The following is a 27,551-nucleotide window of genomic DNA, read 5'->3' on the forward strand; positions in this document are numbered from 1 at the left end:
GGATGGCAGCACAGCCTTCTGGTGTATCAGCCGCTCCTCCCAGCTTGGGATCATCAGCGAGCTTGCTGAGGGGACGCTCTGTCCCTTCATCCAGGTCATTGATGAACATGTTGAACAGGACTGGACCCAGCACAGACCCCTGGGGAACACCACTAGTGACAGGCCTCCAGACAGACTCTGCTCCATTGAACACGACCCTCTGAGTTCTGTTGTTGAGCCAGTTCTCTGTCCACCTCACTGTCCACTCATCCAACCCACACTTCCTTAGTTTGCCTGTGAGGATGTCATGGGACACAGCGTCAAAAGCCTTGCTGAACTTGAAGTAAGCAACATCCACTGCTCTCCCTTCGTCTACCCAGCCAGTCACAGCATCAGAGAAGTCTTTCAGGTTGGTCAGGCATGATCTTCCCTTGGTGAATCCATGCTGACTACATCTCGCCTCATTGGCTCCTCCACCACCTTTGTCAAAAAGTTGTCCTTGATGCTGTGCAGGAACCCCCTGGATTTTGCATGCCTCACTGTGTTGCGTTTCCTGCAAATATCAGGGTGGCTGAAGTCCCTCATGAGAACCAGAGCTTGTGATTGTGTGGCTGCCTCCAGCTCCCTGTGAAGGGCCTCATCGACTTCTTCCTGATCAGGTGGCCTGTAGAAAATGCCCACAACAGTGTTGCCCATATTTGCCTCTCCCTTAAGTTTTACCCATAAGCTCCTGAATTGTTCTTCCTCCACCCCTAGGCAGAACTTGATATTTCCAGAGTCCAGGGGTGCAGAAGCTGTCGCCTATTTACCTGGAGGTCAATACATCCCTTCTAGTGGAATAAATGGATACTGATGAAGATGGATGCCTGGTTGTCAGGACCACTGTACCATTAATGAAAATAAATGCACTTTTCACTTGCAGAATGTGGAAAAGCTTGTTTGTCACTGTTGATGAGCAGCTACAGTTTGAGATGCGACCAAAGATCAGACAAATGTAGATGTAGATGTATCTTGTAGATGTCCAGCTAGTCCAATCCTCCACATAAGATTAGGGAAATAGCTCCAGCAGATACCTACTATGACAGAAGATATGCTTAAGATAGTACTAAGAAAGAGCAAAGTATCTGGAGGTCAAAACATGGGGCATGTTAGAAATCTCTAGGCATCTTCACAACTAAACTCACTATGTGTTTTAACTGTTGTCCACAAACTCAGCAATAATCAATTGGAGGGGTATGTTTTTTGTGTCAGCTTGTACAGTCCCAAAGAACCTCTGTATATGCGTGAAGTCTGAAAAAGGGTGGGTGCTTGTGAGTACTCTCAGTGTGAACATTGATAGAGTACTCAAATGCATTGGATAAGGGTTCAGCTTCACTTTGGTGTGCCCTGACTGGCCACCAGACAGCACTGTGGGCAAGATAAACTGGTAAATCGCAGAAAACAGGAAAAATTCTGTGCTTGTTAGTAATTTTAGATAATAAGAACATAGATGCTCTTCTCCTAATTACTTAGCTTGTGTATGATATCTCAATATTAGCATCAAGAATAATCAGCAGCAGCTAATATTTTCAAAGACAGTGACATGGCAAACAGAAGAAGGGCCAATTTTTACAGCCTTTTGCTTTATCAAAATGAAGAATGCGATGTGGTCCAGTGAGTCCACTGAAGAAGAAGCAGTCATATCTAAAATGAGACATCACTATACCAGTTATAAGTATCACTGTAGTAGTATGACAGTCTAGGGACATCAGCCCATCTCCTGAGTATATAATATAAACTGTACAAGGCATCAGAGAGTCCTCCAGGCATTAAGACTGCAAATGACAGCATTCTTTTAGGGAAAGGAGGAAGCTCTCCAGAGCTATATTACCAAACTGCAATATTTGACCAAAAGAAGTCACAGCACAACAGAGGAAAACCAGAGTGACATTGTGTCAGAAAGCTCTTGGCTTTGCAGGACCTCAGCCAGTGTTACGCAGAGGGAAGCAGTAAGGTTATGCCCCATACCAAAGGATAAGTGAAGGCATCCCGGGATTTATGACCCTCCTTCCATATTCTGCAAGTATCCACCCAGGAACATATTGCAAAACTAAATATTAGCACTGCCACCTCTGGAAAGCATGCAAAGAAATGTTGTATGGAAGGATTTCTGTGGCCAAACCACACATCAGCCTGACCTGGAGCTCTGAGCTGTGCTGTGAGTCAGATAGAGTAGGGATGTGGACAGAGCCCTGAGCAACCTGCTCTAGCTGACACTGCTTGGAGGAGGGAGGTTGGATGAGATGATGTCTAGAGGTCCTGTCCAATGGCAGCAATTCTGTGATTCTGGGTGTTTTCATCTGTAAATTCCAGGGAAGCTTCCAAATCACCATCTTGGTTTCATTTTTCTGTTTGCTTGTGTGGTTTTATCAGTGGCATGGGGAGCCTCTCTTAGGATATTTTTTTTTAATCTTGACTTTGCTTTGATTTCAACTAAAACAAATAACAGGAACTTAATAGGTTCAGGAAACCAAGGCTGATTTTTTTTGATATCTTCAATTCATATGCATTTAGTGAGCCAAAGTATGTGATGTTTAATTAACCTTTCAGTTCAGTGAAAGATTTCTTTGTCAAAGATACTGGGAGCTGTTCTTCTGTGTAAGTCTCCCAATTGACTTCTAATTGAAACCAACTGCTGACAAATCACAGTGTCTGCTTCATGGTAGTGTGCACTCACACAAAAAATAAAGTACTGTAGTGAGAAAGAAATGGAGAGAAGGAGGAGTTAAAGAAGGTTATGACATTAAGCGTTCTTGTATTGGGTTTGAAATACACAATGTGAAGCAGGGCTGTTACAGAGGAAGCTGAAATCAATGCTAAAAGTCATAGACAGCACAGCAGTGTAGAACAACATTCTGGCAAACTCTGAGCACTCTCAGCCTCAAGGTTAGTCCAGGATGCTAGAGATGGACTTTAACAGTGATTAAAGGCTACAGATAGACACTTGGAAATTGGAGAGATTTTAAAATCCTCATGCAGAGCCAATGACTGAGAGCTACTCACTAAAGCGTTAGGCACAATAGCAAGAGAGCAGACAAGGAGCAGCCACCTGGCATGTGAACCCAGGGATGGTTTGGTGCAACGGCTGAACTAATACATGAGGTGGGAGTCACCAGGGCTTACTGGATGGTTGGGCCTGCCTGTGGCAATGTCCCAAGAAGTGTCTCTTTCTAGGTCCGTCTGAGAGGGGTTTTCAATTCAAGTCTTGACATACATATGGCAGGGAGGCTTTGAAGCCCCATAACTATGATTTCTGCTATTACAAGTTAAAGGCCACAGGCTTTGCGTTGACTTGACAGTTCGGACTGATGACTCGTCTTGGCTTGCCTAGGCTGCAGGTTTTTTAAACTTGTCTTTTTTTAAGGATAACAATTGTCTAGAAGTCAGATAACTATGGCCTGTGTCTGTTTTAGATCAGCTTTACTTTATAGTGATAACAAAGAGTTACAGTGTAGATTGAACAGTCTGTGAGTTCAAAATAAAATGTGGCGTGGAGGAGTACAGAGATGGGATGATACCAGACAACCCAGACTGTAAAGACAAATCTTAAAGGTCATTCAGTGGTCACTGCAGAAGTGCAGCCCTGTGTTGCTAGGTTAAAACTAGTTTTGGAGATAACAAATTATAAACCAAAATGTATAAAAATAATTCCCAGCAAACTCAAAACTGAAGAAAAGCAACTCATCAGCATCACATGCTGCCCGGAAGAGAGGATGAAGAAAGCCCCAGCACAGAGCTCATACTACTTCTGGCAGCCGTTTCAGGATACTGACAACGTAGCACAACCCACCTCCCAGTCTTCCTGAGTAAGGATGAAATGGTCAATATAGGAGCCAGACAGGCCCTGGAAGAATGAGCACAGTACTGAAATAAAGGGTAGATATCAAAAAGTTGTTTTGTTTTGTGTTTTTGTGGTTTTTTTTCCTTGAATAACAATTTTAACAGCTTTATTGAGCCTCCTCTGTATTAATTTGGACTATACATGTATAATTTTATGACAGGACTAATTTTTTTGACTATTAGATTATAAAAACTTTGGACTAACAATAACTTCACATAGCTCCATATCTTTGTGAGGTGTGCTCCATTCTTACCCATAGCAAGATTTTGAGTGTCACAGCTTAGAAGTCCATCATAAATCTGTAAGAAGCACCAGTTAGCATTCTGGTTTCTGCTTTTCCAATTCACAGGGCTTCACACATGAGTCTTGTGAGCTAAGTAGCGGTCTGGAGAGAGGCTGTATGGGGGATTAAATCTGATCTGTTTGACCTGGGCAATAGGGATACATTGCATGCAGTCTTTGGCAGCTAAAATGTACTTGTGGAGACGTACTGTTGATACTTCTGGCTACCTTCTTGTCTAGTTTATTATCTACCATAAAAGTGTGAACATTAGCAAAGGAAAATGCACTTTGCTCCACTTTTCTTCTTTAGATCTGCTTTCAAGCTTCTTAACTTCTGGCTGCAGCAACATTTAGACAAGAGCAAAAATTTAAAAAGGGAACAGAATTAGCCCCCCTTCCTTGTGCAAGCAGTCAGCGAAGACAGACCTCACATAACTGTCTTGGACTTGAAAAGAAAATTGTTGTATATATCATAATAGTTAACATAATTATTGTATACAGGTATAAGAGGTCACCTAGCCTTTTTTTCTACAGACAGTAACTAATATGTAATTTAGCATATATTGTGTAATAGGCACAGCTGACATTATTTCTCATTTTCAGGAGAACAGAGGACTCTGATGGGATTTGTCCCATTTGTGTCTACAATGGTGCAAATGGAAGGCAGAAAACAGCACAGGTCTGCTCTGATGAGCCTCTGCTTACATAAGGGATGTTGTTCGAAGGCAGTGAGATCTGAAGTGAATCTCTGAAAATTATGCATGATTTTCTTTATTGTATGAAAGCAGCCCATAAGCTGATTATCCACCCTCTCCATTGTATTTCAGTCTTCAGTGTAATTTGCCTTTTGCTATTTCTTTGTTCCTCACATATACTTTAGAACAAGATTTTGTATATTTTTTCTTTTGAATAACCTAAATCCTCTTCTTTTCTTTCTAACTTGTCTTACAAAAGCCTTTTTTCCCACATAATCTTTTGAGAGCCACACCTACTTGTGCCTGCTGCAATTTCTGAATATTTTGTTTTCAAAGGCAGGTGAAAAGACAGGACAGAGCATTGGCATGAGAGCCTTAAACATGGCTGGGCTATTGTTGCTCTGGGTTTGTGCATACAAGAACACGTGAGAGAGGAAGTGTGTATTTATCATACGCAGGGAAGTGGTCTTCTGATGTTTTTGAAACAGCTGAGAGGAGCCAGGTAGAACCTTCAGTAACCCTATGCACTGCTTCAGAGATGTTGACTTCTGTCTTCATGATATTTTTCAGATCTTTTAAGTCTACATTTTAAAACTCATGTTAATGTACACAAGCTGTGTTCCCAAAAGACCTTGGTGATATATTGACATGTATTGATTTTTGTTTGATTCCCAATCCAGAAAGTCCACTCCAAGCTCTGCATTAGAAGGATTTTAAACATTAATACATAATGTTGACTGGATTACTTCACCCCATGAGCTGCTCTCATTAGAAAGAACAATTGATTAAAATAACTACTTAGGCATTTCCATCTTTCTTTTTGGTATTGAAAACTCCCAGGCCTGGCAATTCCCTGCCAAACTGTAAGCACATATCTCTTGTCTGTTCACTTTGGTGCAACTCAGTGGACTTCAGACAAACAACAGCAAAACACATCAGGGATGAAAAAGGACAGAATTTTAAATGAAAAAATAAATCAATAGCCCATTTTCACAGGGGTTGAAGGACTTGTCCTATGGACTGTGTTATCTGTGGAAAGGATGCTGGCACAGTAAATAGAAAAGTCCTGCAGCAGAGAGCTAACTCTCTCTTTTCAACAACCAGTTCCCATAGTGCTGTGCTTGACTCAAATCATCATGTTAACAGCCAAATGCAGGTTTGTTTGGTTTTTTTTCTGGAAAAATATTATTTCCTGCTTTAATTGCTTTTTAAAAATGACACTGGGACTGCTGAATCTTTCCAGCCATTAACCATTACTGCCTGGAAGGATCTATCCTGCTTAGGAAAGTTATAGACCTGCGTTATAGTGTGGGGAGTCATTGTGGTCCTTCTGGGAGGGTAAAGCCCTGGCAGCCTTCAGGAGCATCGACTCCACGTTACAGGTAGGGCTGGCCCAGGGTTGTGTTTCCCAAACCTAACATGAGCCAGCCAGGTCAATCAGGCTAAAAAAAAAATCAAGGCAAAATACTTTGGTGGCAAGAAAGAAGCAGAGCCCAACGGGTTAGAAACACACAGTCCATAACAGCCAGGGAGCTGGAAGGTGGCATCAGCTGGCCTGCCCAAATGGCTGCAATTAACCTCCTGTTGTGACTGGAACAGATCACCCCCCCTCTGCTGCCTCCATGTCTTCCCTGAGTCCATGCATTATGTATACAGGTTGTAAATATTTGAGGGGCTGTTGTTCAATGGTATTTAGACTCTGCCCAGCACCACAGGGCCCAGGAGCTTTCTGGAAGTCCTGGTGGCCAGCTCAGCCACAGGAAGGTCTGGGGTTGCATGCATTGATCCTGCATGAGCCAGCAGCTGCACATTCAGGTCCTGGAACTATTCTTGCTCTTCATCTGGGAGGTGTGAGATGACTGAAGTTGGCCTTAGGAACTGGTACTTAGTGAATTTTTCACTCCCTTTTTAACCTATACAATGTCCAAGAACAACAGTATTATTAGTCTGGATTTTCCCATACTGACATGCAGACAGGGGGAACGTGCAGTTAAGGAAGTTCCTATTCAGAGGCATAATTTGAGGAATATTAAGGCTCTTGTTCCCACTGTCCCACATTATTTGTCTGGATGTGGTTTAGCATGGTTATTGCTGAAATGGTCATCTGCTGCTACACAAAGGCACTTGCAGATCCCCTGGCTTCCATCCCTATGGCAGAGGAATCTCGCTACCCAGTGATAGATGGGAAATGTGGATACCATAGCAGGAATGATGATACACCTTCTATTTATTTACAAGGCAGATGACTGACCTTCCAGAATAAATAGCACAGAAGGAAAACATGAGGTATTAATTTATCTCCTTGCAAAACATTCCCCTACAAAAACAGTAAAGTCTCTGCAGATTAAGATCATAGACCCTTCAAACCAGAAGAGAGAGGGCACTGGTCTCCCCAGTGACACCAGTAATCATCCTTGGTTTTATAACTGAATTCTTTCCTTGTACAATCCTGTTGTGATCAGCGATCCAGGCTGGGTAGATCGCACTTAGAATAGTGCACAGCTCTAATCTTTATCCTTCCAAACTCAGCACTGCCATAACCTTTGTCTCTGCTGACAGAATAACTTCTAGCACCAGCCCCTCTGAGGATACATCTTGCTCTAGTCAATGCAATGATATCAGGGAATATTTTTGGGCACTGGAACTGGATCGTGTGCTGCTGGAGTGCTAGAAGGTTCACTGACATGCTTTTGGTCTGTGACAACCAGCATCCTCCCAAATGATTCCTGGGCACAGGTGGGCACTTAGGACCTGCCAGGGACCATGCAAAGGAGGCAGTTTGAATGCAGTCACCCTTTCTTGCAGGCTAGTACACTTATTATCGCAGACATGGGGTGCACCATGCATGCTGGCTTCAGTATGAAAGAATGTACCCAGGCATATTTAATTTATTTGTCTAGATTTAGCCTGATTATATTCCTGTGTGTTTCTAAAGGTCTCATGTTTCTTTGCTGGATGTCTGGAACTGAATTGATCTATTCCTGTTGGTCCTGATAAAAGCCCAGCTCCCCTAGCTATTCAGGACAGAAATGAAAAATAAATAGTCTCAGGAACCACTCTATGGCTTCAGCACAGCCACTGGCTGACAGAAATTGTGAATAGGTTTGCTTGCCACAATAGAATGGCTTAGAAAAACACCAAAGACAACACTGCTGCAAACATGGCATTCATCAGTACATCTGATGAGAGGCTGCAAATAAGCACTGACACTGCCAAGCATCTGTCTGTGGATATAGGGAGGCGTTGGCCAAATGGGAAACATCTGCATCTTTTCCAAACAAGAATCAGTGGAAAAATGAAAAAGTCTGGAAATCAGGCTTTTCTTTTAAAAAGACTCATGGGTGTGAAGGAGCACAGCCCAAAACATCTGTGTTCTGTCAGAAGATCCATGTAATTCTGATGACCTCACCATGGGACTATATTATGGGAAAGTAAAACCTGAAGGTGGTGGGACACAGGAAGAGGACAATGCAGAAGAGCTGGGCATCAGTGACACTGCAGGGTACTTAAGCAGCACCAAGTAAGCTCAGCCAAACAATAGTAGCAAACTGTTGCCGGTTTGAGAACTTGTTGGTAGGAACAAGCCTAAACTCAGATGCTATCTGGTGCTATCAGGTAACAACAGGGATTTGCGTGCTATAGCTTCAACTGGTGTTTCCATAAGGGCTTCCGGCAGGGACAAGTAGCTCTTAGGATGCAACTGGAGGAAGCTAAATACTAGGAAGCTGCTATCTTTAGCTGGACACAGCAGTTTCTGTGTCACAGTGGAGACATAGTATAAATCTGTTCTTCTCTCCCTGCCTCTCACTCCTCACCTCGAGAGTACCCAACCCTGATGTTGTCTGATGGTTTGATGGTTGGTCACAGAGTCCACTCTCCCTGCTGCATCTCTTCTAACTCAACTAATTCAGACAATACTTGCATTGTTGTGATCTCCCAGATCTGGTAGGCTAGGCTGCCCCTTGGCTTTCATTGCTGAGTCACTTTGCCTTGTTCCCTTTTGGCACATAGCTGGGAGTGCTGTCAATGGACTGGGATTAGGACTGTCAAAATATTTGATAAGACTAGACTAAAACTTGCTGCACATTCAGCATGACCTTATGAAGGTTATTCTGCTCTGTGCAATGAATATACATAGTGTATCTGAGTGGGTAACACCAAAGGCTTGACATGGCTTGAAACACATCTTGCTCCACTCACCTTCCCTGCCACCCTTCCCTGGACTGATGCACCTCATCATGCACTAGGATTTGGATATGACATAAATGACTAGGATTTCAGAAATCCAATAAACCCAGAAACCCCATCACTGATTCTGCTGAAAATCAGACAATTTCAATTTAGATGCTGAAACACAAATGTGGGGGAATTATTTTAGGAATCAGCACCTTAATTGCAGGGCAGATATGATTTGAGGGTTTTTGGGCCACATTCTCCAATGAAAAGAGCGCAAAGACATGGTGAAGGACAAGCAGGGCACAGAAGAGAAGGAAAAATAATGAAAGGTTGCAAAGGGTGCATGATGGGCACAAGATAGGTGGAGGAAGGGGATTCTTTAAAGGTGAGTACTTAAAGTAAGAATATTCCTCTTTTCAAAGAAGCAAGACGAATACAATACATTCATATTTGCCTTTTTTGGGATACAGAAGCTGTTCAGTCCCTGAGTGACTGCAGCAGTGCTGACTCTAATCTCCCACTTCTTATCTCTCGGTAGGATTTCTAAGCCTTTCAGTCCTCCTGAGCAAGCTAGGCACCTGGTCTCTGCATACACGGCCATCGCGGCTTCAACACTGCAGAGTAAATTGATCTCATCAAGAGGAGGAGACGCTTCTTGGGAATGATAAAACAACGAGCAAAGCAAGAACTGCCGGGTCGGCTGGTAAGTGTGGGAGCTGTTGGCTTCTTGTTGATTGTACAGGGGTTTTGTTGGTCGGATGGTGGCTGTAAATTTTTGCCTTTGAAACTGTTACTCTGAGAAAGCTGAGAACAGAGCAGGAGCCAGTGCTGATGAGAGGGATCAGTGTAGACCATGGGCAGAATGAGGTTATTAATAAGTAATAAGACTGAACTTGGGCACTAATCAAATAAAAAAAGACATTTTCTTGTTGGGGCATTGCACAGGCACTTGATTGCCATAGTAATGGCAATGAAGAGATTAGAAACAATGAACTGTACAGCAAAAACTGGCTGAAAATCCCTCCTCGTGGAAGCATCTATTTAAAAGTATGGCTAAAACAGAACAATTTTCCAGAAGAGATATATTTCAGGATATTTAACTGGGTTTGTGAACAGGAACCAGTGATCTTTGGAGCATGTAAAAATTGAAACTAATGCTGGCAAAAGATGCCAGATAAGGTTGCAATCTCAATTCTTCTAGTTATTGCTAGCAGGGTGACAATTTCACACAGCTGGAAACTGAATGCCTTAGGCTCTACAAATTTCTTTACCTGCAGGGACCATCTCCCGTTATGCAATATTGTTGTTCAGTCTTTGGCATCTTTCTCTGAAGCACCACTTGGTGTAAGCTTTAGAAGAAGAGGCCTGTAGTTCTGAATGAAAGGGAAATATCTCCCCCCAACTTCATGTCATCCCCAACAGTGTCTAGTCCTCCTATTCAGTCCTCTAGGATGGGTGCAAAACCCAGGAGACCTCTACTAAACTATGTTTTTAAAAAATGATAGAAGTACAAGTTTTCTGTATCGTTTCTCACTACCTTTCTTAGGATTTTTCTATAAGTAAAGCATGTTTATAGCTTTTCATGATGTATTTGTCTCCTCTATTGAAATCCCTGGTGTCTTCTGATAGATTAGAAAATTGCTGCTACTAAAATAGACTACCTTATCCAGTCATGTAAGTAGCTCTAAAGCCAAGCTACTAATAACAACCACCGTCAGCTTTTCACTACTGGGGAAAGGTTTCAGGAGAATTTTAAGTCTGATTTGCCTAATTTCCTTAAGGAGATTTCCACGATCCAAGAATGGAATGAGAAAATTAACAGGAAGCAGATGAGAAAGCTGGTCTGATTTCTACAATATGAAAAGGTAGCTAAGGGAGAAAATCCCAATAGAAGGGTGTTAGACACTGAAACTTTGTAAGCTTGGGGTGCTACTGGGTAGCTTTCCTAATGAGGAGAGCAATTCAGATGGCTGTTGAAGAAACGGTGAAAGAGCTGGCGTGTATTCTGTTTTCAGTGGTGCTAGTCATGCTGCTTTCCCAACACATTGGTACTATAAAATTGGAAAAGCACTCAAAAAACTGTGAGGGGCTGAGGTACAATGCTGAGAATAGATCTGTGTGTTGCACTGGGCATTGGGCACATTCTCTACCCGAACTATGCAAAGCTTCCATAGCTCATGAAGACAAAGAAACTCTTCAGGACCATGCTGTGAAATGTAACCTGCACATCTGTGATGTGGGATGCTTGGTGGCTTTGCAGGGTGTGGCACCATGTGACAGAAGACTGGCTGTGCTGCAGTCATACCGTGGTAGCAGTAATGCAGTAACAGCACAGCAGTGCAATGTTTCAGGAATGTTTCCTCACAGTCTAACAAAAGTAAGAGACAACCAGACAAAAGCCACTCCCCATCCCACTCATCCACCCACACACTTTCCAGTCAGCACTTTATTTTTATAAGGTGGTGTTTGATGTTAGCCTTAAGATTATGGACAAATTTATTTAGACCCCTTTCAATATGGGAATCACAGCAAGAGAGGTTAAGTTTGCTTTTGCTCCTGAGTCTGAGCCCTTGGAGATTAAGAACTGAGATCACTGCTAATTCCCTCCATTTTTTTTGTAAATTGCCATGGGGGGCTGGACCAAATGGCCTGCAGAGCACCAAAAGGGCTTGATTTGTCATTATTTAAAACAAGTAAGTATGTGTGGTTTAAGCCCAACTTTGGTGTGATATAGCAAGAGGAACTAAAGTCCCTATGTATTTAGAATTTAGTTTATATGTATCTCCAGTACACAAGGTGTTGTTCATTGCTCTGAAATGGCTAAAGATCATCTTGAATGATGCTATTGAACTTCTATGATTCCTTTTAATCCCTTCACCTTTGCTCCTACCCTTCCTGGGAAGGAGAAACTTAAAACCAACCCTGAGCAGGGATTTTACTGAGGGGTAATAACACACACGTGGTACCAACTATGTCATCCAAGCAGGAACACACGTACCATCCAGCTGCCAAATGATATGTGTAGATGGTATGGTGGGTTGGGCAAGGAGACTGATTATCAAGGTACTTAATGACAGTAGCCATGGAAAACATTCTTCCTCTCACTATGACATACAGCTTCTCAGGTGAGGAACCCAACCAGTGATACAGTGCAGAGCCATAGAGGAGACAGAGATGAGAAGTAGGACTCTCCTTTCTGCTATTTGATCAGATTATAATGTTAGGAAAAAAATCTTGTTTCAGTGAGGCCTTCTTGTCATAGGTACGATGTGCCTTCCTGACTCATTCTAGGTTTCTCCATACCTCTACTTTTTTAGCAGCAGAAACAAAATTGGCAGGAAGGACAGCCAGGATGTGACTCCATTCAGTGTGGACACATTCCCCTAAAGATGTTCCTAGAGATGGGGAATAAGCAGCCACTGCTCCTCCACAGCCAATGCCCTGCAATGCCTGTTCACATATATTTGCCCTTTTAGCTACCTTTCTGGGTTACTTATCGGATATATTAATAGCATCTAAAGCCATCTGGAGGAGCTGATATTTAGTTATTATTCAAGACTATGAGAAAGAAAATTAATCTGAAGCTGATTAGAGAACTCCCCTTCTGTTCCCTGACCTGTTAAGAAAGTGTTATGTACTAATAGCTTTAACTTCCCTTCCTATTATGCTGTGATAGGATTTGCCTTTCAAAGCACTCTGACAAGATAAGACAGTAGGCTGCAGAACCAGAATAAGTAACATGAGCACACAGAAGAAGTGTGTGTGTCAAGGTAGCCGACTGTATCTCTCATCAGAGAAAAATAAAACAAAAATCTTTCCAAGTCATATAGGGAGAAGTTGCCTCCTTCACGAGTGAATTGCAGGGATGAGGAGCAAACGCTGTGGTAAGACAGAGCAAGGGGAGCCACAGTCCTGGGGAGATGGACAGAAGGTCCAAGAACTAAGAGCAAGCTAAGGTACTAAGAGGTGCTAAGAGAAAGCATCTGGGTAGTCTGGGAGCCTACTGGACTGGGACTCCAAACTGGGAGACAGTTTGGGAGATAGAGCTGTTATCGGTGACTTCTTTATGCTGAACAAAAAACTGTTGGTATAGACAGAGGTACTTTTAACAGAGTCAGGAGGCTCCTCCTACTGAAGCTAATGAGCTTAACAATTCTACTTGATAAGGAAAACTCTGTTTTTCAGAAGATCAGGAGGAGGCACGACTCTACTAACTCTTGAATTCAAAGCCTTGCATGGAATTTAGAAAGGGGATAGGTTTAATATTCACCCTTCTCCACTTGTAAGAAAGCTTGATGGGATTGTTCGCATGTATGTAGCAACTCGTGTGTATAGGTTTTTGCACTGGACCCTTAGCTAAGGGGCATACATAATGCCCAAGGGGGATATGGGTGGGAGGTTGAAAATATGTGATGAAAAGAACATGCAGAAATTGTGGGTAGAATTCAAAAAAATAGAGAGGATGAAGAGGGCAGGTTATTGTGCCTTCCTGAACAGGATCACTCAGTAAGCTAAAGATGAGTAAGAAATATGATTTGCAGCATTGCCAGAAATAAAGTTATGCATGTCAGAACAAGTACCATGGGCACTAACACGCAGCAATTTGAGAAAGTTCAGCCTTCACAACTTTTCCTTTTGAGTGTGGAAACAGTGAATAATGCTTTTTGGTAGAAGATTTTGAAATTTTTGATCCAGATCTGTGACAGAAGATGAGTTTACAGAGTTGAAGAGCCTCACAGAGAAGAGCCTTGGAGGTGTTAAATGGTATTTAATGGAGTTTTCATCAGGAGACCTCCTTCATTGTTCTTCAGCCACACATAAAATTGAGTGAAGACTACATGCAATTTATAAAATTGTTCTGGTGAATTAGGGAAAGCCCCCATCTTTATCCTTCCTCTGTTGAAACCAAGGGAAGTATCATCATTGATTGTAAAAGGTGCAGGATCAAGGCCTTCTAGGATCTGGAAGGATCCCAGGGTGTACCTCTGTCTGCAGCATACATATGCAACTTCCAATGATACTGAAGGTTTCCTTGTTGATTTAGTTCTAACACCCACCAAAATGAACAGAAAGATTCCCAGTGAGAGCTGCATTTCTGAGTGCAGTTCTACAGTCCTGAAAGCAGAACAACAGTTTGTTAGTTGGGTCTCCAAAACACATGGATAATATAATGAACTTGACTGGTGGTGTGGACCATACTGGAGAAGACTATGCCATCTTAGCTCTAGCTTTAGACTATTCTCTACAGAAGACCTGGAAATGCCTCCATGCACAGCTGTTTTTGTAGCAGGAGAAGAGGTCCTTGTGAATTCGAGGGAGAGCAGCTTACCTGGAGAAGTACAAGGCTGCCTTAGTCCTGGGACTGTACTAGAAAGCTGATATTTTTCCAGGCTTTGTTTGTTCTTTGCAGTGAAATGTATTTAACTCTCAGGAGAAAAGCTGTTCTTTTTTCCTGCCCAACTCCTGAGTGCAAAGCAATTGTAGTAAGTAAGAGAAAAATAAATGAAGGAGGTGAGTAAAGTCATCAAAATTCCTAGAGAGCTGGCAGGACTGAATTCAGAAAGTCCATAATGAAATAAATGGGTCCCCCTCCCGTGTGCACATGTGGACTAGGGTGTACTATTCATTGGCAGAATCACTCCCCGGCTTGGTAGAATAGGTGCTCCTTATCCCAACAGCCGTACATCGTTCCTTGTAAGTCAGGAGGCAAAGGGTAGAACCAGTGCTGTAGTTGTAATGTTTTAAAATAGGTTGTCTTTTGTCCAAGAGTTGAGAATAGAGTTGGAGTGAAGCAAAGAGTCTATTTACATTTCCTGATTAAGTAAAGTCAACTTCTAAGTGTTGAATCAAAAAAGCGACTTCTGACTGATGGACTAGAAACGCTCAAAGCACAAGTCGCAAGTGCTAAGATCTCATACCTCATGGTTCAGAAGAAATGAAAACTGCTGCTGTACGGACATTCAATGGTACATTAAGTGCCTCCAGGACACCACCAGTGATCCATGCGGCCAGGAACAGCAAGTTCTGCATGAGATAAAGATTCTAAGATTTTAAAGCAGGACCCATTGCAATTAATGCAACAACAGCGTTTGTGTCCTACCTGTCAAAGAGAGGACAGAAGAAATGCAGTGAAGCATACTTCAAGTCTTCAATGACCTTTCAGTAATAAGTCAGGTAGGATAATACAGCTTATCTCCCTGGGCTCCTAAGGATGGGGGAAATGGCTTGGTTCAGTTTGATTAGAGATATTTGCTTTTTTTTCAAAACCACCACCATCAAAGCCAAGTATCTCTTCAGAAATATTTGTAGCCATAAAGCTGCATGTCTAAACCCCCCCCCCCCCAAAAAAAAAACCGAAAACCCCCGTCTTTCTTTATGCTGGGATAAGAAAATGATACAAGATCCTGAAATCTGATCCAAAAGGCTCTCAAAAATTTCTGCGCTTCCCAAAAATGTTGGCTGAATTATGAGCCTGAAACAAGACCAGAAGGGCAGTAAGCCCCCATGAACTCTGTATGCCACAGGGACAAAATTTTGAAAGGGTTTTTAGCTCCTCATAGCGCACTGCTTGGCCTGGTACTGTAACAGGAGAATCTGGTTGGAGCCCTGAGTGTAATGCAGTTATTTGGCTAAGTTTTATTATTAAATCTCTCCCCCCCCTCAAGGAACCTACCTGGTTATATTATGGCCTCTAAGCTGCAGGAAACCCAAAACTGCCCAGCTGGGTGTAGCTAGACAGAGATGCCACAAGAATTTAATTCTCAGTAGTTCATGGATAAAATATCTCCAGTTTTCTTCAGCTGGGACAAATTGACTGGAGAAGGTATTACAGTGTAACTTGTCTGCCAACGATCTCCCAGTATGCTTTAACCATTCAAGAACAACTTCTCTGTACAGAGACATGAAAGAAGAGGTACCTGTGTGTTTGGATTTTCTTCTCCAAATAGGGGAATTAGTCTGAAATTGCTATTCGGGTTGACTCCCTTTGAATCTTTAGAAAGGTATTTTGCCCTGTAGATCCAAAGTGGAAATGTAAAGTGAAATAGTGATGAGAGCAGTGAGACCTAGAAAAGTCATTAAATCATTTATACCCCAATTCAGCCTGGTTTTGAGAGGTTTAAATGACGCACAGTAGGTAATCCCATCGTTTAAGTCAAAGGAAACACTTTTGCTCACTCTAAATCACAGTGTCTGGGAAGACTGGGATCTATTTGCTTAGTTTTTTTGAAGGGATGTTCTCTTGCCAGAGAATTTTTTGTCTTGGTTGTGGATATTTTTCCCATTTTTTATTCAGTGAACAGTGGTACAGATTTTGGCAATGTCACCATGTAATCATGCTTTATTTGAAAGGGTAGACTTGAATGGGCTTTGCTCCTATGGTAACAGATTTTTAGCTGCAATTTGTCTTAGCTTTTTGAAGGTGCCATTAACCATTGTTCCCAGTGGCCTGGTTTTCTATGTGGCTTGGGATTTCCAAGACTGGATCTCAAAAGGGTCAAGGTTACACTGGGCAAAGGGAAGGAGAATGAGTGACTGGAAAAATGAGATCAATCCTTTTTTCATCTTTTCCCTAATCCTGGACTACACAGAGGCCAAAGCAGCCCCAGCAGAGCTTATAGCAGCTAAGAGGCAGCTGTAAATCCTGCCACCCTCAATGGTTCCTTGTAGAGGACTGTGCCAGTGGGATTCTTTCTGCCCCATCCTGATTCCTCTCCGTGGCAATATGCCCTTTGCTCAAAAGTGAGCAAAGCTCTCACTGTGCCAGCTGCCACAGGGATCTTTGGCTGCTTCTTGAAGACATTATCTGTGGGGCTACATCAGCAAACCAGGTGGAGTTACAGCTAAGATTTTGGCAATATCTGCAACTCTGAGGCTGTATTTAAGGTCACATTTCTGTAGCTGTGCTTGCCTTCATTTAATCTTGTTTGCTCTGACGTCAATGCAAATGTAGCAGCAAGCCCATGCTGTTACAAGCTCTCTCTATTATTATGTTTTTTCTCTCTTAAATCATAGCTGGTTTCTTACGATTGAGTTAAATTTACTATGGAGAGGGGCGGGTTGTTTTAACAGCGCAGTAGCTAGTGTGTTGGCATATCCTATCTAAATACAGACTATCTGCACTTAATAATTCTGTTCAATTGATTTTTGTTATAACAGCCAAAAAGCTGGGTTCACTGTGAGCAGTGTGTGCCTGTATCCTGGTGCGATTGAGCCCTGAATGCTAATGTATTAGTCCTGCTTATTTTATACATAAACAATTTATTACCTTCATATGAATTACATTTTCATGACATAGATTAATGTATTCTGCCTACCATCTGGAAGGTCCTACAGCGGTCTCCAAATGGTGCAGGGATCCACACATCATTGAAATGTCGCCTTCTCAGAGCAGAGCATAGTAGCTGAAAAACATTGCACAACTTTAGGACCATTGGGCAGAACTGAATAAAACCAAACAGCGCCCTGCGGAAGCTAGAAGTAAATTTAGGTTGGAAGAGGTTATAGTGATCTTCTCGAGCGGCTCAGCAAATTTAATAGCCTCCCAATTCTTGCCTGAAGGGCATCTGTTGATTGCAAGGCATAGAGATGTTCAGTGACTTTATGGCTGCGGAGCAAGTCCATAGAAAAAGCAGTAGCAGTTCCTACATCCCCTGCCTGCCCACTGCACTGCCCTGTAAAGCAGCCACTGTTTGAAGAGCAAAAGGGAGAAAAGTCAGATAATAGGCTTGAGGGTAAAAGAAGTGACATCAAGATCTTTCTACATCCATATCATTAGTGGATCAGAGGATGGGCTGTCATTGACTCTTCTGGCCTTAAACACTACAGCATTCAACAAGGAAATGGTAAGTTTTCAGGAAATTGGAAAGCTGTGGACTTTCAGGTCACTTTTAATAATTTTTTACAAAGAAGCTCTATTTGTAGTGCCCCTGCTGTCAAAGCATCAGTGGAATAACAGGACTAGCAGGTAGTTCTGCTTTAATGTCAATACTGGTGTAACACTAAATGCTGCCTACAACTTAATAGGAACATTTGAAAAATGTATTTGTGAAATGACAATATCAAGTGACTCATAGCCATAGAATGTGGGTAAGAAAATGATCCCAAAGGGTTCATATTCAGGGCTCATCCCGGCCATTAAAGAGATGGGGTCTCTTTCTCAGGCTCTGGTCCACTGCTGGCTCCCTAGTCTGAGTTTCCCTCCTTTACCTTGAGCCACTGGAGCCACAAAGTCATTGAAGTGGGACAAGATCTCCTGGATGACAAGTCGCCCCACTATCTGAGATACTGTCTGAGGTACCTATTTTCAGAGAGCGTGAACCCATCGTTCTCGATTTCTGATGGGGGTGGCCTAGACATCCAGCTCAGACTGGGCTCTGACAGGTGAAGAGAGAAGAACTCACTCCTGTCCATTGTGCACAGCCTTCAAACAGCTCTGAGATGCCATCCCAATGCCTTTCCTACTACAGAAAATCCTCCGGTCTGATGAGACTACACCTGAAGCAACGCATTGGGAGTATGTCCTAACTAAAACATGAAGCAAGCCTGGGCTAGAAACAATCTCAGTCCCTTCTGTTGGAGCTGTGGAGATGAAAAGATATTGTAGCAAGGGGTAAGAAGGTGAGAGAGGAACTTTTGGTCTTGTAGCTGGACATTCGGGAAGATTTTAGTACTGAAGCCTCTTTATATTAAATTGTCCTTTTCAAAGGACACCTCCAAAGGTGCCAGCCAGTGTAGTTATGCCAGTTTTTCACTTCTGGCCTAACTGGTCTAATGAAACAAAAAGGAACAATTCTGGCAGGAGTAATGACCTCACAATGCTATGGAAGAAGGGATATAGGGACTTGAGGGTCTCTCCTCTAAGAACTGCATTTCCTAGCCTATATGTTTTAAGAACATATAATGGCACTGCTGACACCTCCTTTTCAGAAGACAGGGATGCTTATTCTTCTGTTCTCAATGAAATATTGCAGGGGATAGCTGAGAAAAGGTGCTTGTCTCCTTGGGTATTTCTGAGTGCAATGGATGAGTGGCATCCAGAGAACAGGCAGATTGAATGATTGCAGAGTTGCTCTCACTGCCTCCAAGGTGCTGGCCTCTGTTATCAGTGGGATAGTGCAGGGTACCAAATTAATTCCTGGACGTGAGCTTCCACTGTAGCAGATAGCTCCATCTCTCTGGATTTTACAGTGCCAAACTCTAAATTAAGAAAAACTGGCAAGGTAAGAGCTCAGTTTCTTTGTCTCTGCAAGTTCTGCTCATGCTGCTCTCTTCGTGGGCATGTAACGCAAGCAGGAGCTGGTAGTTAGCAGGGGATATTGCATTTTTCATTTCTGCTTCACTCCACTCAAAGCAGTGAGAAGATTTAGGCTTTTTTTAAATGTTATAATGTCACACGTACACACCCCTGTCAGCATGGGTCCAACTGCAGATGCAGGCCTTTACTTCTCATAGTGTCTTGTTGAAATGGCCGGGATTTGCAGGCGCTCGGGACTTTGGGAACTGAATCTCCTTATTCTGACAGTTGAGGCTAAGATTTTTGAAGCTGAAGCGAGAATCCTGAATTATGATTTAGATTCTTAAATAAGTTCGCTGAATTTAGGAATTGCAAAGCCAGTGCTACTGTTGGGAAACAGGTCATTTATTTATATCTTAAATCTGTATTTAGAAGTCTAATATTAGTTGCTCGTTTTTTACAAATCTTTGTCTTGGCCTAAATAAGGAACAATGTCCCTATTTAAATGTGGAGGTTGGAAAACTTAGCTTACATGACTTGTCATCACAGAGTGCCAATAAAAAGTCCAGGGGTGGAGTTCTGCACCTCCCCTTCTTTTCTGCAATATTGCAAATCCCTACAAACTTCCCAAGACTTAGGTTGTTCAGTAAAGCTTTGCAGTCATGTGGGAAGTCTGGAGACCCCATGATTTGCAAACTGGATGTGCGTGCAAGGACCGGTCTGCTGTAGGTTTCCTGGAACTCAGACTGGTCTCCTCATGTACTCAGGGAGGAGCTATTAAAGCAATGATAACATTAGGAACGAGAGTGTGCCAACTTGTATGAAATGGTGTAATTCCTCTTAAGATCCCCCGAACCTTATGAACAAATTTTAAATATGATTTCATGAAACATTCCTTTAGGTTAATGATTGCAAATACTGAGTCATGCCCAAAACCTCTCACCTGTGAAATAAAACCCATAATATAAAAAGAAGTCCTCTACAAAGGAAAACTTGTACTAAGGATCTGTAAAATCCTACAAAATGTAAAGAAATTGGCAGAGCAGCATTGAGAAAAATGTTGCATAGATCGTTAGCATTACTTGACATAATTTTCAAGTGATTATAGATTTTTTCATGCTTTGATTATTCAACAGGTACTACCTTCTGTAGAACACTTCTTTTCTGAAAATTAAGTTATCTGGGATTGAAACTATTTTGGGAACTAACACAACTCCATTTCATCTGTTGCTGAGTAACTTATACTTTCTACGTCCTTACATCCCAAATGCTCCTATGGATTAGGAGAGGGAATCAGTACAAGTTTACAGATGGAAAACACAGTCACCAGGGGACAAAACATCTTCCCTGCCATCACATGAGAAGCTTGTGGTAGAACAGGGAATTGAAGTGAGTCCCCTAATACTGGGCCGGTGTCCAGACCACTCAACTGTCTTTTTGTTGTTTTGAAACTCTTCTTGCTATCATTGTTGTTTTAAGATCTCAAGTGGTGCAACGGAAAGGAAGTTGTGGCAGAATGACACACGATCTGTGGCTCCTGCACTGAGGAGACTCAGCAGGGACTTGTGTGAAGTCCTCCCACTCACGCCACCTTGGTATCTGGTTGTTTTGGGATCAAAGGTGTGATGTTAGCACTGTCTTCAGTACTGCTGATTATAGACACTGTTATGTTTTAGCTTCACCGGCCCGATGGACCATCTGACCTCCTAGGACTCACTGGGTGACAGATAATATTGTTTTGTTAATTTTTTCTGGTACAGCAAATGATGATGTAAATCCCTGACATTGCAGGTGTGATCTTTATGCCAGCTGACAGAGTGCTGGGAGGCTGGCTATTTAAGGCTTTTCTGGGAGTTATTCAGGTGCTGGCTCTGTTTGTTGCATTGTCCCTTCACAATGACCTGAGCTATTTACAGTATATGCAGAATCTGGAGTGGAAGCAAAGCATTCATTCCTAGATGTTTAAACTGAATAATTTCTCTCCCCTGTTGAATGACAGCATATGTAATGGGTCTTCACGTGCCAGAGGGCTTTTCAGTAGCAGAGCTTCAGGCATCACATGGAGAATTAAGGCACACTGAAGGCTTGGTGTTTATTTTGGAACTGAACTCAAAAAACTCCACTCTGGGGACAAGCTTTCAACCAGATAAGCTGGAGGATTTGATCTGTGAACTTCCTTTCTTAGGTATTTCTGTCCTCCCCTTTGAACTGCAGCAATCAGTTGATACACGTGATGATGGGAAAAGCATCTGAGTTGTGTAACATCTGCTTATCACTACAGATTATCCTGTAGCAATGAGATTAAAGGTTTTAGTTTTTTCGTTATGTATGAAGAGCTTGAGATTTAGAGTTGGTTTTGTTTGTTTGGGTTTTTTTTCTTATGTAATGTACTATAAATTTGGTTTCATTGAGCAAGGAGAGAAAACTTCACAAGTGTGACTGGAAAACAGGGATTTTTAAAGAAAACAGAGATTTTTAAAGGATTCCCTTCAACTATGATAGATCTATAATCATGTCTACTGTAACCCCAGAACTGCCTCCTGGTGGTTATGTTCATGATAGAACTGAAATGGGGAGCATTTTGGAGTCACACAGGGATGTGTCTTGCATAAAATAGTAGTTTGGATCTTAAGCTCTGCAGAGATTTGTGAAAGCACAACAACCTGCTGCTTTGTCCTGCCAATGGGTTGACTTTCTGGCTGAAGTCCAGCTGGTTGTCAGGATATCTAAGTGCATCCTATGTGCTTGGCTCATTTTGGTTCCCCATTTCTACCAGGTATGTACCAACAAAATACCTCAGGGCTCCTGAGGCTGCTTTAAATCTGTCTGGTTTCATCAGTTGTAGAACAACAGAAGCTGATGACCAAGACTGGAAAGGAACCTCAGTTCAAGCCCTTTTTTTAACCTAGTCATCAAGCTGGTGAACAATGTTTCAAAATAGCATCAGATTTCCCTAAGACTCGACTGCAAATCTCACTTTCTGCCTATAAACCGAGTGTTTATTGCCCTGCAATGAGCAGACTCCTGGAATCAAAATGAAGTAGAAACAGAGAAACACCTCTTAGGATCATCCAGTCTGGGCACTAAGATAGCTTAAGTAGAGGGTCATCGGATTCCTGTTTATGGGGGGCACCAAGTCTCCTTTGATCTGAGGCCACTGCATGCTAAACTGCCACTGGGCTGCAGCGTATGCAATAAATTTAGTAAAATAGTAATAACGTACTACGACCCTTCTGCCTCTGCCCTTCAATTTCTGTGTGGTTTATATCAGAAGGATCAGCAAGCTGAGACCAGGAAGGAAAGTATTTAAATTACATAAAGGTTGTGATTTCTAAATAAAGACTGGTGGTCCCTTTGATAATACCACTATCATAATACTTTGATCCTGAGAGCTTGAAGCACTCGTTCTTTGTATGGGTCTCTCATTGACTGCAGAGGGAATTTTGGGCACAGAGCAATTATCTACAAAAGATTGGGCCAATTACTTAATTAAATTTTAAGTAGGAGTATATACATAGCAGATGGACATTTTGAGAAGGTATTGAGTAATGTGAGCAAGGTAACAGAGGATGCAGCTTATCTTGCACGTTAGCCTTGGATGGGTTTTAAGTGTATTAACATTAGGACTCCAATCAGATTTAGGTGGTGTGCAAAATTTCTCTAAGCATTCTTTACTTGGCTGATTTTTCCTCAGATGAATGCAGCAGAGAATGATCCAATCACTTAATCACTGTTGTCTGAAACTAGAGTGAGAACAAAGAATGGCCATAGCTAGAAAGAGTCATTGTCTAGGCAAGTTGTTCTATAGGCTTGGATAGGTGGCTGGGTTTCAGTTGGGTACTCTCTTTTTAAAGGCAGCTAAAAGACTTTTCAACCAAGATCTTTAAAAATAAAAGATAATTTGTTCCTACTATATTGTTTACATTTTCTTTCTTTCCATTCCCATACCTCATTTTGCATTGGAGCTTTCATTCTGTCTCATTGCTTTATGTGCCTGCATTTTAGGACAAGGGTTTATTTATATTTATTTTATTTCACTTCACATCTACGGAGCTGTAGACAGCCTTCAGTGTTTTCCTGGGACAGAGCAAGACACAGAAAGGGCAAGAGGGGTATAATTTTTATTTACTATGATACTAAACTCAGGTACTTAAAAAAATTCCACCAATATCAGTGAACAGGAATTACCAATGCAGATTTGATTAGATGAGATAAGAAGAGCTGTGAAGTAAAATAGCTCAAGTTCTCTGTCAGAGGGGAAACAAGTTAATACTATCATTTAATAAAATATCTTTGTGATAGCAAGGTCTAGAAGTCCAAGATACCATCAAGAATATTGCTTTTGACTGTCCCATAAAGCATATAATCTGTGAAAGAAACAGAGAGTGGGAATGAAAAAGGGACCTTAAGGAAGAGCACTTACGCGTTTGGGCAGAAGCAGGGACAGATCCCATCTCCTGATGAACCTGTCATTGCCTACACAGCACTAGAAAGTCGAACAGCAAAGCCCTGTTTACAATGAGATACTTATTGATGAAAAGGAGGAACTTTTCCCGACCATGACATAAAATTTCTCTGAACAGGGCAAGAAGTGAACTCCAGGTTTGCCACATCTGCCACGTAGCAGTTCTTTCGTTTAGCACATAAGAAGTATTGCTTCTGAAACCGAACAACATCCACAGTATTCTGAACATCATCTAGGCCCATTTAAGGGTATTTTCAACTGACACATGCAAAACCATTATTGGCTTAATTATCTATTCTGTGGAAAAGTACCTTATAAATTTAGGCAGAATTTTGGTGGAAGTGAAGATACTTGCCCTGCCCTATAAAGCACATGTCAGTACACACACAGGAATGAGCTGAACGATCACCCTCATCACAAAGGCCCGTCACTCAGGATGTCAGAGGAAAAAGGAAGGACCCATATCTAGGCCTCAGCTAGGGGCTTCCCCAGGCAAACATAAATTCTCTGGTATTTCCCATGTGTTGTGGAGGTCCTAACCTTCCTTTAAATTAGTGACTGCAGTGTACAGGCTGGTGCTGCTCCCTGCTTAGCAAGGACAGTCAATATTTGGGACAGAGTGAGAGAAAAAACGGTAATGCTGTTTGAGATGCACCGGTGACAGTCAGGGAGGAGACAAGCCCTGATTCCTCAGTTGCCAGGCTTAGTTAATCTCCAGATGTGGAGACAAAATTTGCCCTTTATTTTAGATTAGCCTGTGGTAAGCCAAAATACAGAGCACAGTGCTTAGGATTTATGGTTATGAGGAGTACGCTTCAAGGGACACCAAGCTTGCAGTCTTGTCAAACTCCCAAACATCATATAAAAACCTAACATTGATGACTAATAAAATGTGTGATAGTGATCCCCACATCTGTTTGCTTTCTTTAAGGGTGTCCCAATGGCTGAAGAAAAGCCCAAGTATAACTGTACTGTCAGTGAAGTCACCATTGTGAACCTGCAGCCTAGGAAAAATCCCATTCTCATCTTGCCAGGAGGGAAGTCAGGAAGTGAACACAGAAATCTTGGTTTCCATCCTCCTTCTCCAAGAATTTCAGAGAAAAGGCTTCCCCAGGGAGAGAAAAAATTGTGGCCAGAAAAGGTGATAAAAGACCGGGCTTTGTCTCCCAGACTGCATCGTGCAAACGAGTTTTGTGTCACAGAGGATGTCACTCTGAAGAGGCCAGTGAAGTTGGCTCCCCTGGAGATCCCTGTGGAAGTAAAAGAAGCCCAGCTCCAAAAGATTATGAGCATCCAGAGAGAAGCCCAAATGGCTGCTCAGAAACTGATGGTTATCAACTCCATCAGCAACGAACCCCATGTGAAAAGGGTAAAGAATCTGGTTCAGGGGGAGCTGGAGAACCTTCAAAAGATAAAGCTGAGTGAGAAGGCTGCTCTGGAGAATAAAGATGATCCCCTACCCCCTAAAAGCAGCAAACCCCTGGGAGAAATTCAAGTTATTTTGCCTCCAGAGACAACCTCTGAGTTGACTAAACAACCAGGTGTCGAAGAGGCTCCCAAGACACGCCCTAAGCCGTTAATCCCTACTCTCCAGGTATCTGATATGCACGAAGAGTCAAACAGCTCTGACAGCATCCCTGATCCTTGCCAGAATGCTTCTCGGCGCCGATTCAGAGTAAGGCATGTGAAAGAGCAGCAGGAAGATCATGGGAAAGCCAAACCCTTAAAGGTCACAGATCCAAGTGTGGGAGAAGGCAAGCAGAAATCTGCAGGTCAACGAACACAAAAAACCCTCAGTGATGCAAGCAAACTCATTGAAAATGTGGCCAAAAAGCAGAAGGAACGGGGAGCAAAGCAAGGGGAAATGGATGAAGCCTCTTTTGTGAGGAGGCAGGCTGCTCGAAGGATGGCCTTGGGAGACATTATCCAGGTGGATGATGACTGAATATCATGCACCATGTAATGCACAGGAGATTAAGACACAACAGCCACCCATTAAAATGGTTTAGACTGACTGCTTAGATAGAAGTCTTCAGAAGAGTGCCTGGAGACATTCGTAGACCACGAAGTGAAAATAAGTTTATATTGTTGAACACCTCTGTCATTTCTGAGCTGCTCAAACATGTGGGCCTTAGGGCAAATATCCCCCTACTCTGCTCAATACTAGAAAGGCCCCAGCTACAGTCCTGACTCCAGCATGGAGTACAACTTCTCAAGACCAATGTGGACCATGCAGGAAAAATCTGGATGTGGACTGGGTGGAGGGACCAAATGGAAAATAGGAACCTAGAAAATACTGTGTCTGGGGCAAGGCAAAAAGAAATAACATCATTTGCTTCTGAAAATACAGTCCTCCCACTTTCAGCTGTGGCAAGTTTTGTTTCAGAAAGACAAGACTAAAACATTCTTCATATCTGTTGTTGGCAGAAGAAAAAGTAATTAGCTTAAGTTTTAGCAAAAGACATTTAAGTCAGAAAAGGAGAAATACTTTTAAGGACAATAAACACTGAAGAATGCTGTTTACAGAGATTAGAATATCTGTCATTGAAATTTTAAATAATACATTAGACAAACACCTGCCAAGGATGATTTCAGAAGAGTTAATCCTTCATTCAGACATGACAAGACCCAGATGATCTTTAATGTCCTTCAACCTCTATTTTCTTACATTGTATGGTCTATTTTTTCAGTTGTCCACTTGCAGGGCTACTAACCAAGACATGTAGTACAAAAATGTATAATAAAAATAACTTTCACTTTGCACTGGTTTTTTCATTGTCTTACAGCTAATGTCAAGATATTCACTGGATCCTTCAGAAGGCATCCTCTAATATATGACTGCTTCCCCTTTATTTCTTCAGACCTTCTTCTGTTTGTTCTTTCCCAATTTCTTGGTAAAGGGAGGAAAAGTTAATCATTATATTTTCATTGTCTTGTCTCAAAGACCTCTGTCTTGCACTTTTTACCTGTTTACCTTTGGTTTACCTGTTCACCTTTTAAGATCATTGTCATCTTTTGAAGACTGAATATTATTTTTATGTATACTGTGAAATAAACCAAGAATGTGCAGTTTCAACTTAGTCTCAGAAATCTTTTTAGGGAGGAAAAACGATTTTGTGTTTTTTTAAACATCTATTATGACAAGCTGCCAGAGATGCTAGTACAGTGCAAATATTAATAAGGTTAACAAGTAAAGAGGTTTGCCTTTGTCTTCTGGTAGTTCAATTGTTTGGTTGCTTGATTTGTTTTTTAGTAACAGTGGTCTTTTCTGCTTCTCAAATGATCTTAGAAGCTGGGACTTAAAAAAAACAATGGTGAGACTTGCCACAAAATTACAGAAGTTGGCAAAATATACGAATACCTTTGGAAAAACAGAAGATGGCTAGAAACAGTGGCACTCAGCCTTTAAACATGTTGGGGTTGATGGGAGAATAGAAAAGAAGAACAAAGCACCTTAATTATAGGAAAGAGGTAAGCCTACTTTCGCCTTTTATTCTTTCTTCTATGTACATGATGAAGACAGCCAAAGACAGAGCAGATGAGGTGTTGGAAACTATTTCTATTTCTGCATTCCAACAATACCAGAAAATATGAAACTGTTTTTTAAATTACACATTCCTTGATTGTTCTCTTAGTAAGATAAAAGCCAGCATCCAGAGGTTCTTCTGGGATTCAATCTTGAGTATTTCTTGCTGAAGAGAAAACAGGCATTACCAGGACTGAAACTACACCCAGGTTTGTCGCAGCAGTAGTAGCAATACTTACACAAGTCAATCACCCTGTGACTTGCCACCAGCTTTATCAGTCAGTTTTCTGTGGAAAGCTAACTGAAAAATGAGG

General features: G+C 42.0%; 1 protein-coding gene across 1 annotated transcript; it reads left to right on the forward strand.

Moving 5' to 3' along the window:
- Positions 1-9,554: 9,554 nt before the first annotated feature.
- LOC135312276 (uncharacterized) lies at positions 9,555-26,781 on the forward strand. Its single transcript, XM_064445424.1, has 2 exons — positions 9,555-9,715; positions 24,643-26,781. The coding sequence occupies exons 1-2, from the start codon at positions 9,674-9,676 to the stop codon at positions 25,654-25,656; spliced, it is 1,056 nt and encodes a 351-aa protein (XP_064301494.1). The 5' UTR covers positions 9,555-9,673; the 3' UTR covers positions 25,657-26,781.
- Positions 26,782-27,551: the final 770 nt, after the last annotated feature.

Source organism: Phalacrocorax carbo, chromosome 2 (genome assembly GCF_963921805.1).
Source record: "Phalacrocorax carbo chromosome 2, bPhaCar2.1, whole genome shotgun sequence".
Classification (NCBI taxonomy): Eukaryota; Metazoa; Chordata; class Aves; order Suliformes; family Phalacrocoracidae; genus Phalacrocorax; species Phalacrocorax carbo.